The sequence below is a fragment of the Chinchilla lanigera genome, unplaced genomic scaffold (genome assembly GCF_000276665.1).
Source record: "Chinchilla lanigera isolate Chin_1 unplaced genomic scaffold, ChiLan1.0 scaffold00007, whole genome shotgun sequence".
NCBI lineage: Eukaryota > Metazoa > Chordata > Mammalia > Rodentia > Chinchillidae > Chinchilla > Chinchilla lanigera.
In genome coordinates, this window is record NW_004955408.1 from 28631348 (window position 1) to 28653650 (window position 22303).

Consider the following 22303-nt stretch of genomic DNA (forward strand, 5'->3'; position numbering starts at 1 on the left):
CCGTCAGGATGACTAAAAAGCAAGGTGACTCCAAGTGAGATCCCTCCCCGGCCTGGCTGTGGACCGTACGCAGATCTCAGATGGATCTTAGGTACTACATGATGCTGGAGCACAGTACCAGCACCATCAAAAGGGCCACAGTTGCCCAAATAAGCTAGTAGGCACCTCTACACCATAATTTGTCACTGTTTGTGTTCATTGTGATGAAACAATCAAGGAGTCTCAGTTTTGGAACAGCATAAACATTATTTACCTAGTAAGCAATGATCGAAGTTGTCTAGGATAAACAATACAAAATAGGTAACGAGGTCCCCCCAAATCACTGCTCAGATTTTTTTAGTCTAAAGCAGTGCTTCCACACAAGTACAGGCTTTGCACTGTTTCTCAAAAATTAATTGTGTCTCCAGCAGTAGCCTCTGTTTAAGAGGTTTGAAAATACACCATTCCTTAAAAAAAAAAAAAAATCCTATGTCAGAGCCAAGGGAAGTGGGACACAAGAAACCCTCTACCCAGAGTTCCTGGGACAGAAAACACCCTAGAACCCAGTGGGTGTGAGCACATTCAAGTCACGCGGTTTGAGATTATGGGTCCGCGGTGGTGGTTTCCTCGTTTCTGTCATGGGGATATCCATCTTGGGTGGCTTGAAGGCTGCTGGATCTTCAGCCATTCGGGCGGCCTGGGCCCGGATCAGCTCCATGGGGGAGGGCTTCTGGGCTCCTTTGTAGGCCTGGACAGCAAAACCTCCTATGCAAGTAAATCAGAGAACAAATAAGTACAGACCACTAGGGGGCGCCCATGTACAATATGGTAAACGTCAGCCACACCGCCTTACCAGAATCAGACTTCTGGAGGGGTCTTGGTCCGAACACATTCCATTTCTCTAAGGAGGTTCTGTCCTTGTCCCCACTTCCAGGATCCATGGTGCTAGGATTTGAGCCAGTTAAGGCTGTGGAGGAACCAGAAGTGAACCAGCCTCTGGAGGACAGAATAAAACATAACCTAATGTGTCTTCTTGCACTCTAGAAATGTCACACCAAATCGCAGGAACTGGGAACTGTGCCTCACTCTGAAAGGTCGGCTTAAATGATGCAGCGCCCGAGCATGAGTGCACCGAGGCTCGGAGGGGTCTTGGGGAGTTCTCACCTGGACTTCTGCTTCGGGGAAGAGTGAGGGCTGCTGCTTGGGCTGGACTGGCCTGACGCAGGCTGCTTCTCTTCTTTTGTCATCTCTCCACTCTGCAGCTTTAATTTCTGTTCACAGGGGTGAGAAGACTTTCAAAATCAGCAAACCCATGCAAGCCACAGAACAGCTCGGTCTGAGCATAAACATCGGCCTTACATTCTTTTTTTTTTTTTTGGTCTTTTTGAGACAGGGTCTCGCTATGCAGTTCAGGCTGGCCTTGACCTCACTTTGTAGCCCAGGATGGTCTTGAACTTGCAACGTTCCGCCTGTCTCAGCCTCCAGAGTGCTAGGATTACATGCATGCACCACCACACACAGCCTTACATTCTAATTTCAGGACAAGGAACAACATTCAGAGGTAGAATGGTTTTGTTTGTTTTTTGTTTTGGGGGTTTTTTTGGTTTTGAACTATGTAACACATATCTCTTTGTGCCACATTTGGTGAAATTCCATCCTTTTAAAGAATTATACTCAAGTCTGTAACATCTCAAAATCTCTACGCTAAAAGTGCTAGAGCTTTTAAAATGCAGTACTTTTCCCACAAGCACCTGGCCAGTAAGCAGGAGCCAGATCTGAAGATTCAGGCCTTGCTGGCCTCTTAAGACCCATACTCTCCTCTCCTAGGTAACTCCCACATGTGCCAGGTGCCATTCCCAGACTCTATAGGCTGAGTCTAGGCTTGTGCTTCCTCAGTTCTAGGTCACAGTTGCTACTTCTCAGGTCTAGGTCAGAGTTCTAGTGTCCCAATCCATGGGCGTACGTGGTACATCACTGCTTAGCCCAAGCTACATTCTCACTCGGCAGGTCAATTTGCGAAAGTCGACAGTCTGTCACAAGACTGGACTAGTACCTATCATTTCAGTCCTCCCTCATGTTCTACCCAGTGGCCAGGACGCAGAACACGGGTGGGCCAACCAAAGTGAATCCTATCACTACACGGAGGAACTGTGCAAAGGAAATTCCGACACCTGTTCTAGAAGGTAGCCAGGTAGCGAGCACTGACAGGGCCCCTCTCTGGAGGCATCTATCTTGTCTGAGCGCTTCAGCTGGCCACCAGCCAAGCACTGATTTCCCCACAGCATGGCTTTTAAACTCAGCTTGTAAAAGAAGCATCCATGTGCCCACAACACTTTGCAACTAGTCCACAATATCCCACAGCCCTAACCACAGGCAACCAGGTCCACTTTAGTCCCCCTCCCCTGTACACGGGACACCATGATCCTTTCCGGCCTGCTGTGCGCTCCTCCCTGTGCTCACAGGCCCTCTTCACGCCCCACTGAGGACTTCTCAGATAAAGCTCGCAGCAGGACTGGACTCTGACCCCACCCTTGCTCACAGGAGGCGCTTGGACTTCCTCAGCTCTATGTTTGCCCTTTCACAACTTGGCTCTGCCCCCGCCTTCCAGAATAATCTAAGCCTCTCAGGAGACAGAGCCTCAGACTACTTTGGAATAAGAAGAAAAAATGAAAAGGAAATGTGGCATCAGAAGACCTTCTGAGTTCAGGGAGTGTGACTGGCTGAACATACAACCTCGGGCCTCATTTTCTTCATTTACAAAACGAAGAAAGAATACAGACTAGTGATGAAGAAAACTCCAGTACTTCCTAAATCATGACATGCCGTTCTGTATACAGCCAGTTTTTTCGGCGGGGGGTTTCCGGTACCAGGAATCGAACTCACGACCTTGTACTTGCCCGGCAGGTGCTGTGCCACTGAGCTAAATCTCCAGCCCCCCTGAAATTATTTTATTCATGATTTGTCATAACCTTTACTAAAATTATTGATTCCAAGTTGAGAAAGCAAAACCATTCCAGTTCTACAATGAATTTTAACTTCTTAAAAAGTAAACGCAGAAAAAAAAATTAAATGCAGAGCATGACGTTGCTTTGCAGCTGATGTGCTAGCTTGAGGCTGAAACTCAAAGTCAGTTAGTATGGCACAAAAACTAACCCACACCTCCTTCGCGGTTCACAGAGGAGCCACGCGTGTCACATGTGAGCTGACACTCGTTCCACCCTTCCAGCCAGAACTAAGTAACACAGATGCCCTCCATCTATAGTTAAGTAAACAAAAACTATGGGGCTGAGGCCCTGCGGCCTCCAGCCAGGAGCGCCAGCAAAGACAGGAATGACCCAGGTCTACGTCCCCTTGCCCAGGTCTCTCTGCCATTCCACAGTTGCCACCCCGCTGAGGCAGCGACTTCCACACCAGTCACATCTCAAGCCATGGAAAAGAAGGTTTGGCTTCTTAAAATTCCTACGAAACACGCTTACGTGGAGTGCTTCTGCCACTCGAAGGTACTTGGTCTCCTCGGTGGTGAGGCCCTTGTGCGGTGTGTAGCCAGCATCTCTCAGCCCTGCCTGCTGCTCGAAACGGTGAATGCTCTCCTGGGTCTGTTCTGGAAACAGAGGAGACAACAGTCATGCCCATCCTGCTCACCCACAGAAACCAGCAAGAGTGCACAACAGGTGAGAGCGGAGGGTTCCCGCAGATAGGAGCCAAGTGCTAGGGCTGAACCTCACGCGAAGGCTCCCCGGCCAGGAGGGGGCCTTGCCTCACACCAGGCTAAAGAACAGGCCGTTCCTAGGCGGACAGCTGAAGAAGCTGCTTACCCTCCTCTTACTTGCACACCATGACATCTTTGTTTTGAGAAATGCAGCATGGAGAAGGGAACTGACATCCAGACGCAAGAAATTCTCCAAATACAAAGTGTCTTAAGAGCTGCTAACCACCCTCATCACCCACCCAAAAATCTTTGCAAAGGGAAACAAGTCACATTCAGGCCAGCAGGTTCCAAGGTATCAACTAAATTCAAGCCACAAACCTGCCTTCAACTGATCCCGAGTTTCTTACATGTCAGAGGGTCTGTCATAATGCCTGGCCCAGAAGACTCAACATTCAGTCGGACCCAATTATTTCCTAAGTCCATTGCACTATGGAATGAATGATGGCTGAATTTTGGCCTAAACTGTCCACAAATTACATATAATCTGTCCACAAATTATATGTAGGAATGTGGCAGCTGTGGACCAGATGTCTAAACACCAGATGTCGGGGCTGGGGATTTAGCTCAGCGGCAAAAGCGCCTGCCTGGCAAGCACAAGGTCGTGAGTTTGGTTCCCGGTACCGGAGAAAAAACAAAAACAAACAAACAAACAAACAAACAAAAACAAACACCAGATGTCTTCCTCTGCTAAAGAAGTATCTCCATCAAAAATAGAAGCAATGAATGAAACATACACACACACACACACACACACACACACACATAAAGATGTTCTCCAGCTGGGCAGGGTGACATATGCCTAGAGTCCAAACACTCAGAAAGCTGAGGAAGGAGGATTCCAAGTTCCAGGCCACCCTGGGCTACATAACAATTTCAAGCCCAGCTTGGACTACATAGAAAGACTCTGTCTCAAAAATGAAAGACAAAAGTTTCCAGTTTTATCAGTCACCTGAAAATCTAAAAAAGAGAATTGTAATGAATTATGATACACCAACATCAGGACCTTAAAAGCAGCTATTTAAAAAAAAATTATGACTAACAAAATGAAAACCTCATGACATTATTTAAAAAAAACAGAATGCTATGTCTATTGTATCTACTACAATTAGATAAAAAAAATGCAAAAACACAGAAATGAGTATGCCAAGTAAGTATCTGCATGGCATTGGTGTACTGGAGTGTTATCATCTAGCCTGTTGGTAAACTATACTTTCCTGAGTTCAATTTCCAGTACCAAAAAAAAAATGAAGCTTGCAAGCCAGGCGTGGTGGCTCACACCTGTAATCCCAGCATTCAGGAGGCTGAGGCAGGAGGATCGTTGCAAGTTCCAGACCAGCCTGGGCTACAAAGTGAGCTCAAGGCCAGCCTGAACTGCATAGCGAGATCCTGTCTCAAAAAGACAAAAAAAAAAAAAAGCTTGAAAAGTACAAGTAATAGTTGCTGATTCAAATGGTACATTTATGTTTGAAGAAGCAAAAACCAAAGTAAGACTTTGGACTTTTGGTTCTTGGATGAACTCTCCAAAAACTGCCCAAGACAAACTGAGGCCTTCCTGGAGAAAAAGGGCTTTGACTTAAAAAATGAGCCAACCATGGAGAACTGTTAGGTACCTTAGCCCCAGTAGGAACATTGCTGCTGACAAGCAGAGCTGTGTATCCAATAACTGTTAACTTCCCACAGCTATTAGAACGGTCCTCCAGAATGAACAAGTTCAGTTAAAGTGTCATAAAAGTTTTTTTAAAAAACTCAAGCTCTAAGTCAGGCCTAGTGGCACACGCCTATAATCCCAGCACTCAGGAGGCTGAGGCAGGAGGATCATTACGAGTTCCAGACCAGCCTAAACTGCACAGCGAGACCCTGTCTCAAAAAGACCAAAAAAAAAAAAAAAACCAAGCTCTGTTCTGTCAAACACAAATCAAATTTTTTGTTTGTTTTTGAGACAGGTTCTCACTATGTAGTTTAGGTTAGTCTTGAACTCACTATGTAGCCCAGGCTAGCCTTGAACTCACAGAGATCCTCCTAAGCCTCTCAAATGCTGGGATTACAAGCATGCGCCACCATACCCAGCAATCACACACCCCTAACCCATTCACAATGGGGCCATAATTGATGTCTCACTGCCAGAGTGGCTCTGAACTACTTGTGGTACATGCATGTCACCCTACCAGGTGGTACAAGCTGCCCCATGGGACAGTCATGCATGTACCACTGGTGGTTCAAACCAGTGGGAACATATTAAACCTAAAAACTTGCACCAAACCTGGCCCTCTTTCTGGTGGACGACTTTGAACTGTTCAGACAGAGAACAAAAAAATGCAGGGATGAGGGAGATGCTTCGGTGTGTTGCTCTCTCCAGCAGAGCCTGGGTGGCGGCAATAGCCCCTCCTAGCTTCAGCAAGGGGTCAACTACTCAACTCACCCTCAATCCACCTGCCAGATCCCCCATTCTACAAAGGGGGAACAGTCCCTGCGGTGGAGGAACTTGCTCAAGACCACACTGATCAACATGGGAAGTGACACTGTACCAATAATCCAGCAGGGATGCACTTCCATCAACTCAGCGGCTTAATGTTGGGCAAATCCTCCACCTACATGGAGCTTCAGTGCTGACGCAGGTACTACTATGTTTGCAAACCCCCTGCAGCTAGGTTGTAAACACACTCAACTCTTCTCCGCCCTGCTTCACTCCACTCTGACAATGAAAGGTGCTTACTTGTGATCAGAGAACTCATGATGACATGGGTAGCTTTGGCCTTCACCACCGGGACCTTGTCCGCGCTGTCAGTGGCCGTGGCCAGGGTCATGGCACTTGGGGGTACACTGGCCTCTTCTTCCTCCGCCTGTTCAAGAGAGGTAAGGCAGCACTGGCGCAGGGCAGGGGAGCCACACATCTGCACTTACTCTTTTGGGAAAGAAGTGCCTGCAGTGTATTTAATCTGAGAAGTGGGGAAATGTTTAAAGGGGGCAGTGGTCACCTCCTCCCAGTTAGGTAGCTGTGATATGGACCACACTAAGATACAGATATTATGGTGAAACTTGAATCCATAAAAAGAAAGCCAGAATTTGTAGCTCTGAGATTCACCACCTTCCTTGGCTAATTCTTTCCAGTATATTCTAGTTCTGGGGCCGGGAATATAGCTCAGCGGTACAAGGGGTGAGAGCAGCCTGGCAAGCACAAGGTCCCGAGTTCGATTCCTGGTACCAAAAAAACACGAAACTATCTGATCTGGTTCTGTGCCCATAAGAATGCAGAGGAAACACCTATTGCAAAGCACTGACCAGGTAATACCGGGCAATAAGCCTGACTTTGTCACTTGGTGGTTCTCAACTTTGCAGAGCATCAGACTCACCTGGAGCTCTTGTTAAAGTCACTACTGGCTCCACCCAGAGTTTCTGACTGGGTAGGTCTGGACTGGAGCTCGTGAATCAATGTGTCTGGGGATGCAATGCAGCTCAGTAGCACAGCACTCACCCAGCATGCACAAGGCCCTGGGTCCCATCCCCACCACACACACACACACACACACACACACACACACACACACACACGCACAAAATAAACATACGTATATATAACAAATTCCCAGGCTCATGATGCTTCTGGCGGCAAAACTTTCCTTTGAGTACCACTGCTCTGAAGCAATGGTCTTTTAAAACAAAAATCTATATAGCTCCTAATCCTCTGTGTACAAGAGCTGAAGCCTCCACCTGATCTAAACAGTTGGATATTTGACGTCATGGTGAGACCATGCTCTTTTCTCTGCTTCTCCAAAGGAACCTAGAAGAAGGCAAAGGGGTCAAAAAGTAAAGATGCAGAAAGGACTGAAACAGGTGTCTCTCACAAAATAGGACCTATGCTTTTCAGTTAGGACCTTTTCCAAGCAAAACTTGAACCTGTTTTCTTACTTGGAATATAGTTGATGCCTTAATCTGAGGATAGTCAGCGTTGATGAAAGAAAGCATGTATTCAGTCTGGCTGAGTTCTCCTTTGAGAGCGTCTGTTCCAAACTCCAGCTGAGGCAACCACACTCTGCCCTGTGCAGCAGCTGCAGCGCTCGCGCGCAGAGGCAGTGCCACCCTCACAGCAACTTCAGAAACCTGCTGTCTTCTGCTCTCACCCCTTGAGTCCACCGCTTCCACAGCACACACAGGCTGCCACGGTCCTTTTCTCCTAGCATTTCCACTACTTTTTATGCAGAATGCTTTTTCCTGAATGACCAACTGGGTCAGACTCCTGTAGATAACTGACTGATGTGTTTTTCCCAGAGTTGTAAAGGACGCTTTCTTAGAAAGGAAAGGAGGGCCGGGGATGTAGCTCAGCAGCATAAGCGCTTGCTTGGCAAGCCTGAGGTCATGAGTTTGATTCCCAGCACCAAAAAAAAAAAAAGAAAGGAGGTCTGTGTTCTGAAAACATAATGGGAGAAGGACAAAAATGACTCATTAAAAGAAGGACTAAACTTGGCTGTACTAAGTGAACATTAGCTGACAGCCAGTAGCTACACACTTATTTCGTGCCAAGCCTTTAACAGTAATTTGTATGTCTCACTGCCAGGTGGCTCAAACCACCTGAGTACATGCAGGACTGTCCCATTGGGCAGCTTTCTATTAATTTTATTAGTAAAAGACCAATAAAAGTGATGAGATCCATTTGTACAGACAAGCCACCTGATGGGACAGTCATGCGTGTACCCCTGCTGGTTTAAGCCAGCGGGAACATGTTAAATCCTCTTTTCTTTAAACCCCACACCACCTCTATCAGAAAATATTATTTCTGATGGAATAAGATCTGTGGTGCATGGGTGAAGCTGTAGGCCCAAGGTCACAGTAGTGCACAAGGTGCATTTAAGCAGACCTACTATCCACTTCCTGTCAGGCCCCAAGCTATCACACAGCTCAAAGTTTGGTGACACCGCAGCTGTAGGTCAAATGGGCTTCCCTGAGACTGTGACAGGCCTAGTTTCTTCAGGGAAGAGTAGAACCTTTCTTGGATGCTTGGTGGTTGGAGAATAGGATGTAAGAAGCACAGGCCTCAGCAGCGAAACTGCAACAACCATGTGCGAGCTACAAGACAAAGCACACAAGGGCAAGCAGATCAGTGGTGCTGGGAGCAGCCCAGGATCCCGGAGGACAGCAATGACAGAGGGGCCCAAGGCAGAGAACAGCCCAGAAGAGAGCATGACCTGTGCAAGACAGAGCCAGTTCAGTCCCTGTCACAAAATAGACTTTTTTTGCGGGCGACAGGGTCTCACTATGCAGTTAAGCCTGGCCTTGAGCTCACTCTGTAGCCCAGGCTGGCCTCAAACTTACAATGATCTTCCTGCCTCAGCCACCTGGCCTGGCTAAAATATACTTTTACAGGAGTGTGCCACCAGGCCTGGCTAAAATATACCTTTTAAAAAATCTACTTTTAAACTTTTTAAAGTCTCTTTTATTTTAAAAATCTAAGTGTTCCTGAATGTTGTCCCTAAATACTGCAGAAAATACAGAGTAAGATTCCCAAATTCCCAAATGCTCCAAAATATGGAACTCTGAGCACTAACATGATGCCACAAGAGGACAGTTCCACACCATGAGCCTTTATTCCATGCACAACACTATTTAGATTGTATAGAGCCACTTCGGGATGCATAGATATGTGTGAAACACAAATGAACTGCATGTTTAGACTTGAGTCCCATCCGCAGGATATCTCACTGATATATGCAAAAAACCTAAAACACGGTTGCTCCCAAGGATTTTGGATAAGGGATACTCAAGCTGTACAAATCTTGGACCTGCTGCCACCTCATAAAGCCAAAGGAGGGTGATAAATAATGGAGGGACTGTGGTGGGCACCAGGGCACAGTGCAGAAATCGAAGGGAGAGGAGACAGACTTACTGGGAGAATAGACACGTCGAAAAATCTTACAGAAGAGATGTTTAAGCAAAAAAAAAAGGATACTATTTTTTAGGCAAATGGAGCAGAGAAGAGGGAGAGAGAACGGGATAGGAATGGTAAACATTTATGTAAAGTGTGAGGCAAAGACTCAGAAGCATAAAATACCCTATTAAGTGTGTGAAATGCTAGGTAACCTGCACAGCTCGATCGCTGGGTAGGGAAGCAGGGGAGAGGCAAACAGGACCTGGACGTGCAGAACTTGGATCGTGTTCCAGAGCTTGGACTTTGAACGGAGGAAGAAGGGTAGAGAAAAGTCTGGGGCAGAAGACACAACCATTCCAGTTTTGCATTAGGCAAAAAAACAAATGAGAAAAACACCAGTTGTAACTGATGCACAGAGAAACACGCAGAGAGCAGATGCTGCCCAATTCCATCCGCACAGGGAGCCACTGAAGGCTTCTGGGGCAGACAGGGAGAGCAGAGGGGCTGTGCGTGCCGCAAGCAGTGGCGGAGTCAGGTACCTTAGCAAGGTGCTGATACTTGCGCTCTGGAATCACAGGCTTCCAGGGGATGCTGCCCATGTCCGAGGGAGGAGGAGTCATGGGCGCAGGGTCCTGCAGGGCATCATCGTAGCTGAATGCCCGGCGGCACATCCCGATGGGCAGGGACATCTTGCCTAGAGGCCCACTGGGCCCAAGAGCTAAGAACAGAGACAGCTGTCAAAGTGGGGTTAGCAGCCGGACATACATGCAGCTTTAAATCAATCTGTAGAAAGGAAAGCTCTGAAACAAGCGATTCCACAGTTCATCATTCGAGGAAACAACGTGCTAATTTCTTCCTCTATTACTGATACTAGGAATCCTCTATTTAACCCAGTCAGAGTCCTAATCCATTCTTACAGATTAAAGAACTTGAAGCTCAATTTAAATTTATCTGAGCAAGGTCATACAACTTCAAAGCAGAATGGAATCCTAACTCCAACTTAACTGCTTCCACAGTTTATGTCCTTTCTGCCACACAGGCCACCCTCCCTGCAATGCTAAGGCTCTCGACTACTTAGGACTGAAACATTTTTTGGGGTACTCAGGACCTCATGCTTGCCAGGCATGTACTGCACCACTGAGCTAAATCCCCGGCCCTTCAACTACTTAAGACTGAGGGCACAAAATGACAGAGAATATGAAAGGTTTTTTTTGTGCGGGGGTTGTTTGTTTTTTGTTTTTGAGACAAAGTCTCACTATGTAGTTCAGGCTGGCTTTGAACTCACTAGGTAGCTGAGACTGGCCTTAAACTCAGCGATTCTCCTGCCTCAGCCTTCAGAGTACTAAGATTATAGGCTTGGGCCAGCTCACCCAGCAATATGAAGTTTTTGTTCTCAATTTACAGATAAGGAAACTAAACCCTAAAGGGGAAATGATTCTCTCAGACTCATACAGAAAATGGCTAGCTGAGCCTTGACCAAGGCCTGACTATAAGAAAACAGCACTAAGAGAAACCACTTAAGCGGTATGTTGTCTGGCATTCTCCTTAGTGTTCTGTATGATTTCAGCAGCAGCGATTTCCACCACAGAAACATCAACAACGCTTACAAAGCAACGCCAGCTGACCTTGCCTTTCCCGTACACTGGAACTGACTGCCAGTGTCCTGCCGTGACGCAGGCGCCCCACTTCAAGGGCACTTGCAGCTGTGCCAGACAAGGGGCAAGGTTCATCCTGTTTGACTTGCTAACCCTTCCATAGCAGGACTGATGGCCAGGAGCTGCCTTCAAGGTGACATTTTTTTTGTGGCTAAAATTATATAATCACACTTCCTGAGACGGCAGCCTGCCTGGCACTGAGTCCAAAACCACCAAGGCACAGCAAGAGTTCGAGCAGATACCATCTGATGACTCCTAATGTTAATAATAATAATTATTAATAGGATTACTAGTCACCAGGGGCTTCGAGAAGGGGTAATGAGGTGTGACTACGACACATGGGTACAAGGTTTTCTTTCCGGGGCGGTAAAAATGTTCTGCAATTATAACAGTGTTGATGGTTGCACAACCTTGTAAGTATACTAAAAAACCTTTCAACTGTTTGTGTTTTCTTTTGTGTAAACAGAGATTAAACCCAGCACCCTCACACTGAGCTAAATCCTCAGCCTTTGTTTTTATCCTGAGACAGGGGCTTGCTAAGTTGTCTAGGGTAGGCTAGAACGTGTGATCCTCCTACCTCGGCCTCTCAAAGTGCTGAGATTAAAGGTGTGCACCACCATGCCTGACCAAATGTTCACTTTAAATGGGTAAATTTTAGCTGGACGTAGTAGTACACGCCTGTAATCCCAGTACTCGGGAGGCTGAGGCAGGAGGATCGTCATGAGTTTGAGACCAGCCTGGGCTACAAAGTAAGCTCAAGGCCAGCCAGAACTGCATAGGGAGACCCTGTCTCAAAAAAAGACTAAAAATAAATAAATAAGTAAATAAATGTGTAAATTTTATGGAATGTGCATTATAACTTAAAAACACAAGAAAATAAATTATCGTACTAGGCACATATCCATCTTATCTAATCTTCACTATGTAAATATTCTCCCCATTTTCCAGCTCAGGAAACTGAGGCATAGATTTTAAGAGACTTGCCCAGTATTATCAACAAGCAAGTGTAGGCAAGACCTAAACCAAGGCTTACACTCCACACTACAAAACATTAACCTCTAAGTGCAACAGTATCGCTCAGTATGATCACAGGCAGTCTACAGTAACTGCAGCAATAATGAAAGACAGACTAGCCAGGTAGGGTGGCACACACCCGTAATCCTAGCATTTGAGAGGCTGAGGCAAGATTGCCAAAAGTTCAAAGCTAGGCTGGGCTACACAGTGAGACCCTGTCTCAAAAAAGTAAACAAATACACACACACAAAAAGACTAACACACAAGTGATGATGTTAGAGACTAGAGACAGATCCATACTGGTGACACAGGACACTTCTACTAATCCACCTAATTTAGGAGCAATTTCTTTTTTTTTCTTTTTTTTTTTGGTTTTGGTTTTGGTTTTTCTCCGGTACCAGGAATCGAACTGACGACCTTGCACTTGCCAGGCAGGCTCTGTGCTGCTGAGCTAAATCCGCAGCCCCCAAGGAGCAATTTCAAAATTCGTTCTGAATTCTTATTTAATACAGAGTAACACATGTGTCATACCCTTAAGTGAAATTCCTTTTCCTTTTCCCCATACTGGGATCAATTCCAGAGGCACTATATCACTGACTACAATCTTATCCTTTTTATTTTAAAACAAGGTATCATTAAACTGCCCATTCAAGTGGCCAGGGGTGGTAGCACAAGCCTATAATCTCAGCAGTTGAGAGGCTGAAGCAGAAGAATCACTACTGAGAACAGCCTGGGCCACATAGTGAGTTCAAGGCCAGCCGGAGCTACATAGCAAAACCCTGTCTCAAAAAATAATAATAATAATAATAAATAGTAATGATAATAATCAAACAATACCAATCTATTAGGTGTAAATACTCAGTGGCAGAAAACCATTAATATATGGTGCAGGTAGAATTATGTCTGTTTAGTTTAAAACATTAAAGGCAAAACATGATTTAACCAAAAAGAATAAGTTTACCAGGCACTTCTGGTTGTCTTGAAGCCATTGAAAACCTGGGATCCAAGGTGCTTTTTCTACAAAGAATTCGGAGATGAGTCCCTGTCACCTGACAAAAATAACAAAAGGCATTTTCTCTCCGTGAAACCAAAGGATCGCTCCAATACTGTTCTTTTAACAGATACACAGATTTATGGCTTTTCAACACAGCTGAAACACACACACAAAAGCCAACGAGCAAGGAACATGGGGGGGAGGGGGTCAAAGGCCTCACCACACCCGTGGCTGAAACACTAGGTGAAAAAAAGTCACCTTACCACAGTGAAATGATGTCACAACTATGCTGACAGACAGATGTTAATGAGGAACATTGTCCAGCTGCTGCAAATGAGCAAAGCTTTCCCGGAAGAATCCATCCAGAGGTTCTGATAACAACAAACAATCAGCATTGGTACAGCCCTTTCCAGTCTTTTAACCCTCGCAGCCACACCGCAAAGCAGGCCTTATTTATACCAAATTTCTGTTCAAGCTCAGAGCTACCTGGCCTCCCTGCAAAGCAGGCAGTTTCCCCATGTTAAAGGAGAGTTAAAATAAAGCCCTGAGAAAGGTACTTGCTTTTTAATTTAGTACTGTACCCTTCTAATCTGAGAGAGTTCTGAGAATGAACCAGTTAGCTCTTCACTAAAGAGCGTCGCAAAAAAAAAACAAAATTCAGCCATCCTCTCAGTCGGGGGAGCATTCCCCGCCCAGAAATTCTCCCTTCCCTTCTTCACACAAAGCCACCTTGATCTGAAAGCGCGGTCTGACCCAACCTTCCGTCCCACCCCTGGAGGATAATACTAAAGCGATCGGAGCCGGGCCAGGCCGAGGCTCCCCGGGGGCAGCCGGGGCGGGGGCCTTCGAGGAGGAGTACCACTGCGGGGGCCGGGGGCGCCGGGATGCGCCAGTCGGAGAAAGCCAGAAGCCCAGCGCCGCGGCTCCCACGGCTCCTCAGAGAAGCCCTACAGTCACCCGGCCGGAGAGACAAGGGCGGCCCCGCAGAGCTCTGAGCAGGTGTGAAGCAGAAGGAAACGCACGGAGGGCCCCCGAGCCCGGGTCTAGATGGAGGCGCCGGAAGCGCCCCAGCAGCTGGACAGAAAGCTTAGCCCCAAGGAGCCCCAGGCCCGCCACCTGGTCACCTGTTCTCCCGCAGCCGCCAAGATGCCTGCGGCCCAAACTCCGCCACTAAAGAGGCTCCGACGACCCACGTCTCCCGAGAGGTTGGGACACAGTCCAGACCCAAGCCATCGTGACACAGCGGCGGCAACACTAGCAGTCCCCACCACGTTCCGGGGAACACTAGCTGCCAAGCCAGGCGGCGCCCTTGGTGTTAGTCTCCTGAGATCGCGGCACTTTAGCGCGAGATTTGGCCCGGGGCGTGCTGGGAATTGTAGTCCACAGTCCCGGAGGCCCTAAGTGGCTCTTCTTCGCGGGAGCCACTTAGCTCGAAGAGAGAAATCCATCTTTTCCCAAAGGAAAAGCCCCCCTTTACCACTGCTTCGGAAGCACCTGTTCTTTGCCTGAGTCTGACACAGGCTAAAGATAGAGTTGGCACAGTAAAGACCCCTCAAGTCCAAGCGCAAGACTCAAAAAGGGCTGCCAAGCACCAAAGCTGGTCATTCTGGGTGTGTACGTATGTGTGTTTCCATTTCACAGATGTAAAGTGAGGCTGGTAGAAATGAGAAGTCACTTAGTAAGCGGTGAAGTGAGCAGAAACTGTCTTCCAAAAATAGCTGGATTAGGCAGGACCGTATTAGCAGCTGAAGAAAAAAGGGGAGACACTCGCCGCCTGCTACCTATATACACTAAAGAAAGTGAGGCTCGGAGAGGAACCAGTTCAGATCCCAAAAGACTTTTTTTCCCAGAAGTATTTACAAATAGGACAAAGAAACAAAATTGAGGAAGTGAAAAATTTAGAGTATGGGTGGGGGGGAAATCTATCCACATCTTTTTTTTTTTTTTTTCTTTCCTACCCACATCTTTACCAGGTCAAAAATTGCGGTAATTTAGCTGGTCTCAGGAGGTGAGAGACAGTGGAGGGAGTGGGTCTCTCACATTTGGCTTTTAGTATCTGAAGTTTGCCCGTTGTCTTGTCAGGGCTGAGAGAGGCTCGGCTTACTGTGTCCCCCGCAGCTCTCGATGTTGGGGACTGCAGGGCAGGGGGCGAGAGGACTGAGAAATAAAGATAAGAGACAAAGGCAGGGCTTGATGGCACACGCCTGTAATTCCAGCACTGGGAAGGCTGAGGCAGGAGGACCATTGCGCGTTCAAGACCAGCCTGGGCTACAAAGTGAGCTCAAGCCAGCCTGAACTGGTTAGCGAGACCCTGTCTCAAAAAGACAAAAAAAAAAAAAAAAAAAAAAAAAAAAAAAAAAAAAAAAAAAAAAAAAAAAAAAAAAAACAGAGAGAGAGAGAAAAGCTGAGGTCAGATGGAGCCCTCTCTCCAGATGGGAGGAAAAGGAACTGCACACCCACTGCAGCCAGTATATTTGCAGTCTCAGGAGGAGGATGTCAGTTTCAGCCTCTCTGCCTAGCAACTTGTTTGTGAGCTGGAACAGCTTGTTGAAGTGGCTCCAGGAGCTCCCCGACCTCCCGCCGGCTTTGCCTTGCCCGCACCCGTGTGACCAGTTTCCAGCTTTAGCAGCTCCCTACATTGGCTCCAACTTTCAATTGGAGCGCCATTACCAGACACTGGTGCCTGAGTGTGCCAGGAATGGAGGTCTTCTGTGACTTCCACAATTAACCTGTGAATAGCACAGTTACATTGCAGTGTATTTCAAACATGCTACCTTGTTAATTTGCGACTTTTTAAATGTGCCATGTTTTTTAACCTCTGTGGAAGCAAAGCTGATACCCTGTGGAAAGGAGTGTGTGTCACACCTCAGTCAGAAGACAAAAACAGCCATTTTGTTCTTTATACAAATTGTGTCAGGTTCACCTCATTTAGTTCTTATCTACAATTACATGAGAACATAAGCCTTCCCTGGAAGCTACTGACTGATTAAAACAGCGTTATTGGCTGGGCATGGTGGCACATCTGTAATCCCAGCAGTCGGGAGGATGAAGCAGGAGGATCACTGCAAGTTTGAGGCCACCCTCAGCCACATGAGTCCAAGACCAGCCAGAACTACATAGTGAAACCCTATCTCAGGAGAAAAAATTTTTAAAAAACGTTATCCCTGATTTCTGTGGCACCGATGTCTGAAGTTATGCTATAACCTTGGCTGACAGCAATGTTAAGTAAAAATTACTGACGGCTATTGTTTTAGTTCCTGTAGCAGGCCGCAACAGACCCAGCTAAAAATGAAAATGAACTCAGGCTAAAGTTCAACTTGAACTGAAACAAAGCTATTTACCTGATGTACCAGTTAAGGCTCACTAGAGAAATAGGTTTAATATAAAAAATGTGTATGGCCAGGTGTGGTGGCACATCCCTGTGATCCCAGCACTCAGGAGGCTGAGGCAGGAGGATCACTGTAAGGTCGAGACCAGCCTGGGCTACAAAGTGACCTCAAGGCCAGCCAGAACTGCACAGCAAGACCTTGTCTCAAAAAGCAAAAAAAAAAAAGTGTGTATGATATATAAAGTATTTACAAGATAGGCTTACAATGGCTACTTGGAGAGTCAAGGGTGAAAAAATGCAAAAGGGCCGTTTATGTGCTGCACAGCCAGGCCACCCAGTCAAGTTGAAGGCCTGGAGCTCACTGCAGAGTTCAGTGCAGGTCACCGTGGGGAAGCCAAAGTGTCTGCACTGGAAGGCTTGGTAAGCCTGCGCTAGAAGCCTGAAGGAACTGGAGCTAAACATCCAAAGCGATGGCAAATACCAGCCTGCCCAAAAAAGCAAAAAGGGGAAGATTGCCTTCTCTCCCTTTGTTATTCCATCCAGGCTACAAGCCTACTGATTGGTGTCAGCCACATCTAAGGTGGGTTGGTCCCTCTTCATTAAATCAGTCATCGAGCCACACCCAGAACTGTACCCCACTTCTCTGCTAAGTGGTTTTTTTTTGTTTGTTTTTCTTCCGGTACCAGGAATCAAACTCATGACCTTGCGCTTGCCAGGCAGGCACTTTTCCTCTGAGCTAAATCCCCAGCCCCTCTGCTAGGTGTTTTATATTCAAATTGATCCCATGATTAACTATCACACCTGATGGGGGGATCAAGCCAGGCTCTCACTATGTGGTCCAGGCTGATCTTGAATTTTCAGTGACCCTCCTGCCTCAGCCTATCTAAAGCTGGGATTATAGGTGTGTGTGACATGCCTGGTTCCAATCATTAATTTTTATTGTTCTGTCTCCTTGTTCTTGCCTTGTAAGAAAAGTAACTTTGAAATGACTGATATTCTTTTTGTTTCTGTTTTCATCATCTCTCTTCTATCTATAAAACCAACCTCATTGTAAAACAGTCTAATCAGTGGAATGAAGTCTTGCCCAATTCTGGAATTGAAAATAAAGCCTGGGGGGCTAGAGATTTAGCTCAGCAGCACAGTGCCTACCTGGCAAGCGCAAGGTCGTGAGTTCGATTCCTGGGGGGGTGGGGACAAAAAAAAAGAAAACAAAGCCTTGCCCTGGGTGCAGTGGTACACACCTGTGATCCCCGAACTTGGAAGGCTGAGGCAGGAGGATTGCCATGAGTTCAGGGTCAGCCTGGGCTCCATAGTGAGACCCTGTCTCAAAAAAAACCAAATTAATTAAATAAATAAAATAAAACCTGGCATGTGAAAGGCCCTGGGTTCATTCCCCGGCAACGGAAAAAGTAAGCAAGCAAGGAAGAAAGAAAGAAGGAAGGGAGGGGAGAGAGGAAGGAAGGAAGGAAGGAAGGAAAGAAAGGAAGGAAAGAAGGAAGGAAGAAAAAGAAAGAGAAAGAAAGAAAGAAAGAACGAGCGAGCCAGATATGGTGCACACCTGTAATCCCAGCACTCAGGAGGCTGAGGCAGGAGGATCGTCATGAGTTTGAGACCAGCCTGGGATTTAAAGTGAACTCAAGGCCAGCCTGAACTGCACAGCGAGACCCTGTCTCAAAAAGACCAAAAAAAGAAAAAAAAACTGAAAGAAAGAGAGAAAAAGGAAGGAAAGGCGAGAGTGTTTTCAGAGTTCCAAGGGTATGCATCACTGTGAAGAAGAATGAATCCATGGGTGAAGGAGATAGAATGCAAGCAAACTGATTTTAAAAGACATAAAAACTAAAAAGCTAAAGATGCAAAGGCAAGGGAATAAATCTCCCACTGTCCGGGAGGAGGTTCTGAGTGAGACGCCCAGGAGGCTCCCTGTGCAGAACAGCAGGGGCGAACTGTGGCACAGGCTGCGGTGGGCTGTTTGCGTCACTGAAAGCTCTCCCAGGTTCACCGCCACTGGTCCGGGAGTTTTTCAGAGGTTTAGAAGGGCGCTTAGACTGATGTGTAAGCCGTGTCATCTCCATCCTCTAGGAGGTTACATACTTCTTAGGATCCAACCAATGTAGTATTCACACAGTGCCCACGCAAGGCCCACGCGCCCTTGAGCCAGTGGCCTGCCTGACTGAGCTCTGGGGAGGTCCCAGAAAGCCAAAGTCCACCTGGCAGATGTTTTTGTAAGATTCCCAGAGGGTGAGGTGGGAGAGAGGAAAGAACAGGTAGCAAAGGGGTCAAGGAAACCCTAACAACCGTAATTGGTAAGAGGACTGCAACTTCCAGGACACAGCCACAGTTGAGGTTACCCAAGCCGTAAATCATCCCAAGAAAGTGAGTTGCAGAAGCCTGGCAGTTGTGTGTGTGTGGAGGCTGTGAGCAGGGTCCTGGCCAAAGGAGTTACAGGCGGCCAGGAGACAGCTAAGCCAAGGAGGGAGTCAGAAAGGGTCTGTGAAGGACACATCGATGTTCAAGGCCAGGCCCTGCAACCTCAACAAAGGCCTCATTATATTGGCAGAATTTTCTTGTGCAGGAACAAGATATTCATACCCCTCTAAAGAACATCTTTGACATTTGTGCGGATAACTTTAGCAATACACTCATGTTTGAGTATAAAAGCCCCAAGCTGGGAGTCCCTTTAGGCAGTCCTTTTTGGGCCCTTTCCCGGGATTATTTGTTTGGGGGTTGTTTGCTTTCACTTTACTGTAAAGGCTGCTTCCTGCTTTCACTCTATAGGAAACACTTATGCTCTGTCTTTGCCTAAGAAATCCTACTCGGGTCTTCTTCTGTAACATCCTGAAGCATCTTTTTTCTTTGATGGGAGTTAGTGAGCCTGCTACAGTGGGGCAGAGACCCAACACGGTAGCAGAGGATTGGGACTCAGCAGATTCCATTTTTGAGAATTTCCTGACTTTCATGGGGCTCCTTTCCTTAGTGCCTAATAGAATCCTAACTTCTGTCTCACTAATTTCTGCTACCAAAAAAAGAAAGAGAGAATGCCAATGAAGATCTAAAGGTGAAAGCTGGGCGTGGTACACTCGGGAGGCTGAGGCAGGAGGATTAAGGGGAGTTCGAGACCAGCCTGGGATACAAAGTGAGCCCAAGGCCAGCCTGAAGTGCATAGCGAGACTCTGCCTCAAAAAGACAAAAAAAGACAAAAAGATCTTTAAAGGCAAGTGTTACATTTTTGTCCTTTGACAGTAACCATGTGATAAAATTCCTTTCCCACAAAGAACTAACTGCAAACTTTTTTTTTTAAACTTTTAATCTTGCCAATCTTGTAGAGACTGTGCTGATTTCCCCCATAAGTGTTGTATGGAGGGGCTGGGGATTTAGCTCAGCGGCAAAGCGCCTGCCTGGCAAGTGCAAGGTCATGAGTTCATTTCCCGGTACCGGAGAAAAACAAAAAAACAAAACAAAACAAGTGTTGTATGGGGCTGGATCAAGACCATTTCTTCAAGCGGGGTGTGGTAGCACACACGCCTGTAATCCCAGCACTCAGGAGGCTGAGGCAGGAGGATTGCTGTGAGTTGGAGACCAGCCTAGGCTAGAAAGTGAGCTGAAGGCCAGCCTGAATTGCATAGCAAGACCTTGTCTCAAAAAAAAAAAAAAAAAAAAAAAAAAAAAAAGGACCATTTCTTCTAAAGCCTAGCCTCCCTTATAAGCATTCTTTGCAAGTAAACTGCCTTACTAAATTGTTTGGTCACACTGGCTTCCTGTCTCAGCCAGGATTCAGGTCATTACTCAATCAGGAGGCTCAAGGACATCTGAGCTGTCTGATATCAGGCCACCTGTCTCGGTTCTGGGTAGATATCCTATGGCAAGAGACCCCCCTCCCACCTCCCTTTCTGTGCTGTTCTCTGACTCTGGTTTTGGTTCTTAGCCAAGCCTGGTGCCAGTTCTGTGCACAACTGCTTTTCTATTCCCAAGAGTGGCAGCATAACTGGCAAGGTGGTCTTTGAGGTCTGACTATGTTATTCTTCTCTAGTGGCAGACAACAGTCAAGGGTCCCTGTATGTGTCTGACCAAGGAATCTGGATGTATTTTACAACATACATATAACTGGGTTTTCTCTTCCTTCTTTTCTCCTCTCCCCCATAATTGGGAAACTAATTTTCTACGTGCTTCTGTCTCTGAATCATCTTTTCCTTAGGTATTTCAAACTTTCGTAAATTTGGAGCCCCCTAAACTGGAAGAGCCCAAAATCTCTCTTACATACTCAACTAGGAGCCCTCCATTCTAGATGCCCAAACCATCCTGCATTCCTGCTTCCTGGGGAGGGGCCAGGGGCAGCAGGCAGGCAATGGGACAGCTTATGCCCACCTGCAAGACATCTGCTATCTCTGGCCAGTCCAAGTCCTCAGAAAGATGTGCCAACACGCTTCATGACCTATTAGCAGATGGGAGGTTGGTCACTAGGAGAGTTGTATTCCTGGAGTCTCTAAAGCAAGAGCTCTGCCCGGAAGCCTGCCCCCTGCATCAGTATAAATGACATTTTCAACCAGGCCACGTCCAGGAATTGCCCAAGTCCATTCTTTATTCAGCAGTAGAGGAAACTAACACTCTCTCGGGGATCTTGGCTGAGGTTTGTCGGCCAGAAAGTGGCAGAGTTGAAATTTAAACCAAGGGTTGAGTGCCCAGCTGGTACTTTGGCTGCCAAATGACCAGAAAGAGCTGACTCTAAGCAGTTGGCTGTCGTTGGCCTCAACTTGTCCACTTTAACTTCTCTGGGGCAAGAAGGTTAAATAAAGGCACTATCCGGCCTGGCCTGGTGGCACACGCCTGTAATCCCAGCACTCAGGAGGCTGAAGCAGAAGGATCATTGTGAGTTTGAGACCAGCCTGGTCTGCAAAGTTAGCTCAAGGCCAGCCTGAACTGCATAGCAGGACCCTGTCTCAAAAAGACAAAATAAAAAATAAAATAAAATAAATAAAGGCACTGTCCCAAGGAAGAAATAACTGGAAGCAATACCTCCCTCCAGTGGTGAAGGAGAAGGATTTCACAAAAGAAATGACCAGTATACTGGAATACATCATCAGCTGTCACCTTTGCCAGACAGCTCTTACAGATGGTGCAGTTAAAGTGTGAAGACAGAAGGATCCCAGCCAGTGTTGTGTAACTAGTTGAGGGTAGTTGTCTGGAAAGAAAATATGCACTGTACCTTACTTTGTGTCTATGCTGTGCTTGGTGCTTGGGATACACTGGGGAGAAAGATGTGCTTCCTATTATGGGCTGAATTGTGTCCTCTCAAAGTACATATGTTGAAGCACCAACCCCAGTACATTAGAATGTAAGGTATTTAAATGTCTAAGGTCTTTAAAGAGATGGTTAAACGTAAATGAGGTTATTAGGCTGGACTGTAGTCCAATATGACTGGTGTCCTTACAAGATGAGGAAGCACAGAGGTGCAGTTAAGCAGGAGGAACAACTTCTAGTGTCTGTACATATTAAAGTAACTATGATTGACAACTAATTGTATTTTTCCAAGTAGCTAGTAGAGAGGATTTCCGCATTCCCAATATTAAAACTGCTAAACATTTGAGATGATGGACCTGCCAGTTACTCTGCTTTGGCTATTATACATTGTGTAATGTATTGAAATACCACACTGTGTCCCATAAGTATGTATAATTGTAAGGGTCGTGACACTCGCCGCGTGAAGGAAGACTCTAAGAGACGCTCTCTCATGTAAAAAGCAAGGGGATTTTTATTTACCAAGCATGTA

The 22303-nt window shown here is 46.6% G+C and overlaps 1 protein-coding gene across 5 annotated transcripts; it reads right to left on the minus strand.

The window, feature by feature from the left end:
* Positions 1-175: 175 nt before the first annotated feature.
* Kiaa1191 (KIAA1191 ortholog) lies at positions 176-14535 on the minus strand. Of its 5 annotated transcripts, XM_005376368.2 has the most exons (9): positions 14336-14535; positions 13475-13582; positions 13179-13266; positions 10088-10266; positions 6402-6528; positions 3456-3580; positions 1144-1250; positions 833-975; positions 176-744 (listed from the first exon to the last, which is right to left on the minus strand). In XM_005376368.2, exons 3-9 carry the CDS (start codon positions 13204-13206, stop codon positions 536-538), a joined length of 918 nt encoding a protein of 305 aa, XP_005376425.1. In that variant the 5' UTR covers positions 13207-13266; positions 13475-13582; positions 14336-14535; the 3' UTR covers positions 176-535. The 5 variants fall into 5 exon arrangements, with proteins under 5 accessions (XP_005376425.1, XP_005376426.1, XP_005376427.1 ...); XM_005376369.2 differs by lacking the exon at positions 13179-13266; XM_005376370.2 differs by lacking the exons at positions 13179-13266; positions 13475-13582.
* Between the last annotated feature and the right edge of the window lie 7768 nt (positions 14536-22303).

Bases quoted from the DNA above. Each gene is read 5' to 3' on its own strand.
- Kiaa1191 (XM_005376368.2), bottom strand. From the start codon at position 13,206: ATGGCTTCAAGACAACCAGAAGTGCCTG. The intron at 6,529-10,087 runs GTACCTGACTCC...TCTCTTGAACAG, and splicing joins AGTATCAGCACCTTGCTAAG to GCGGAGGAAGAAGAGGCCAG. The intron at 976-1,143 runs GTGAGAACTCCC...TCTGTCCTCCAG, and splicing joins TCCCCGAAGCAGAAGTCCAG to AGGCTGGTTCACTTCTGGTT.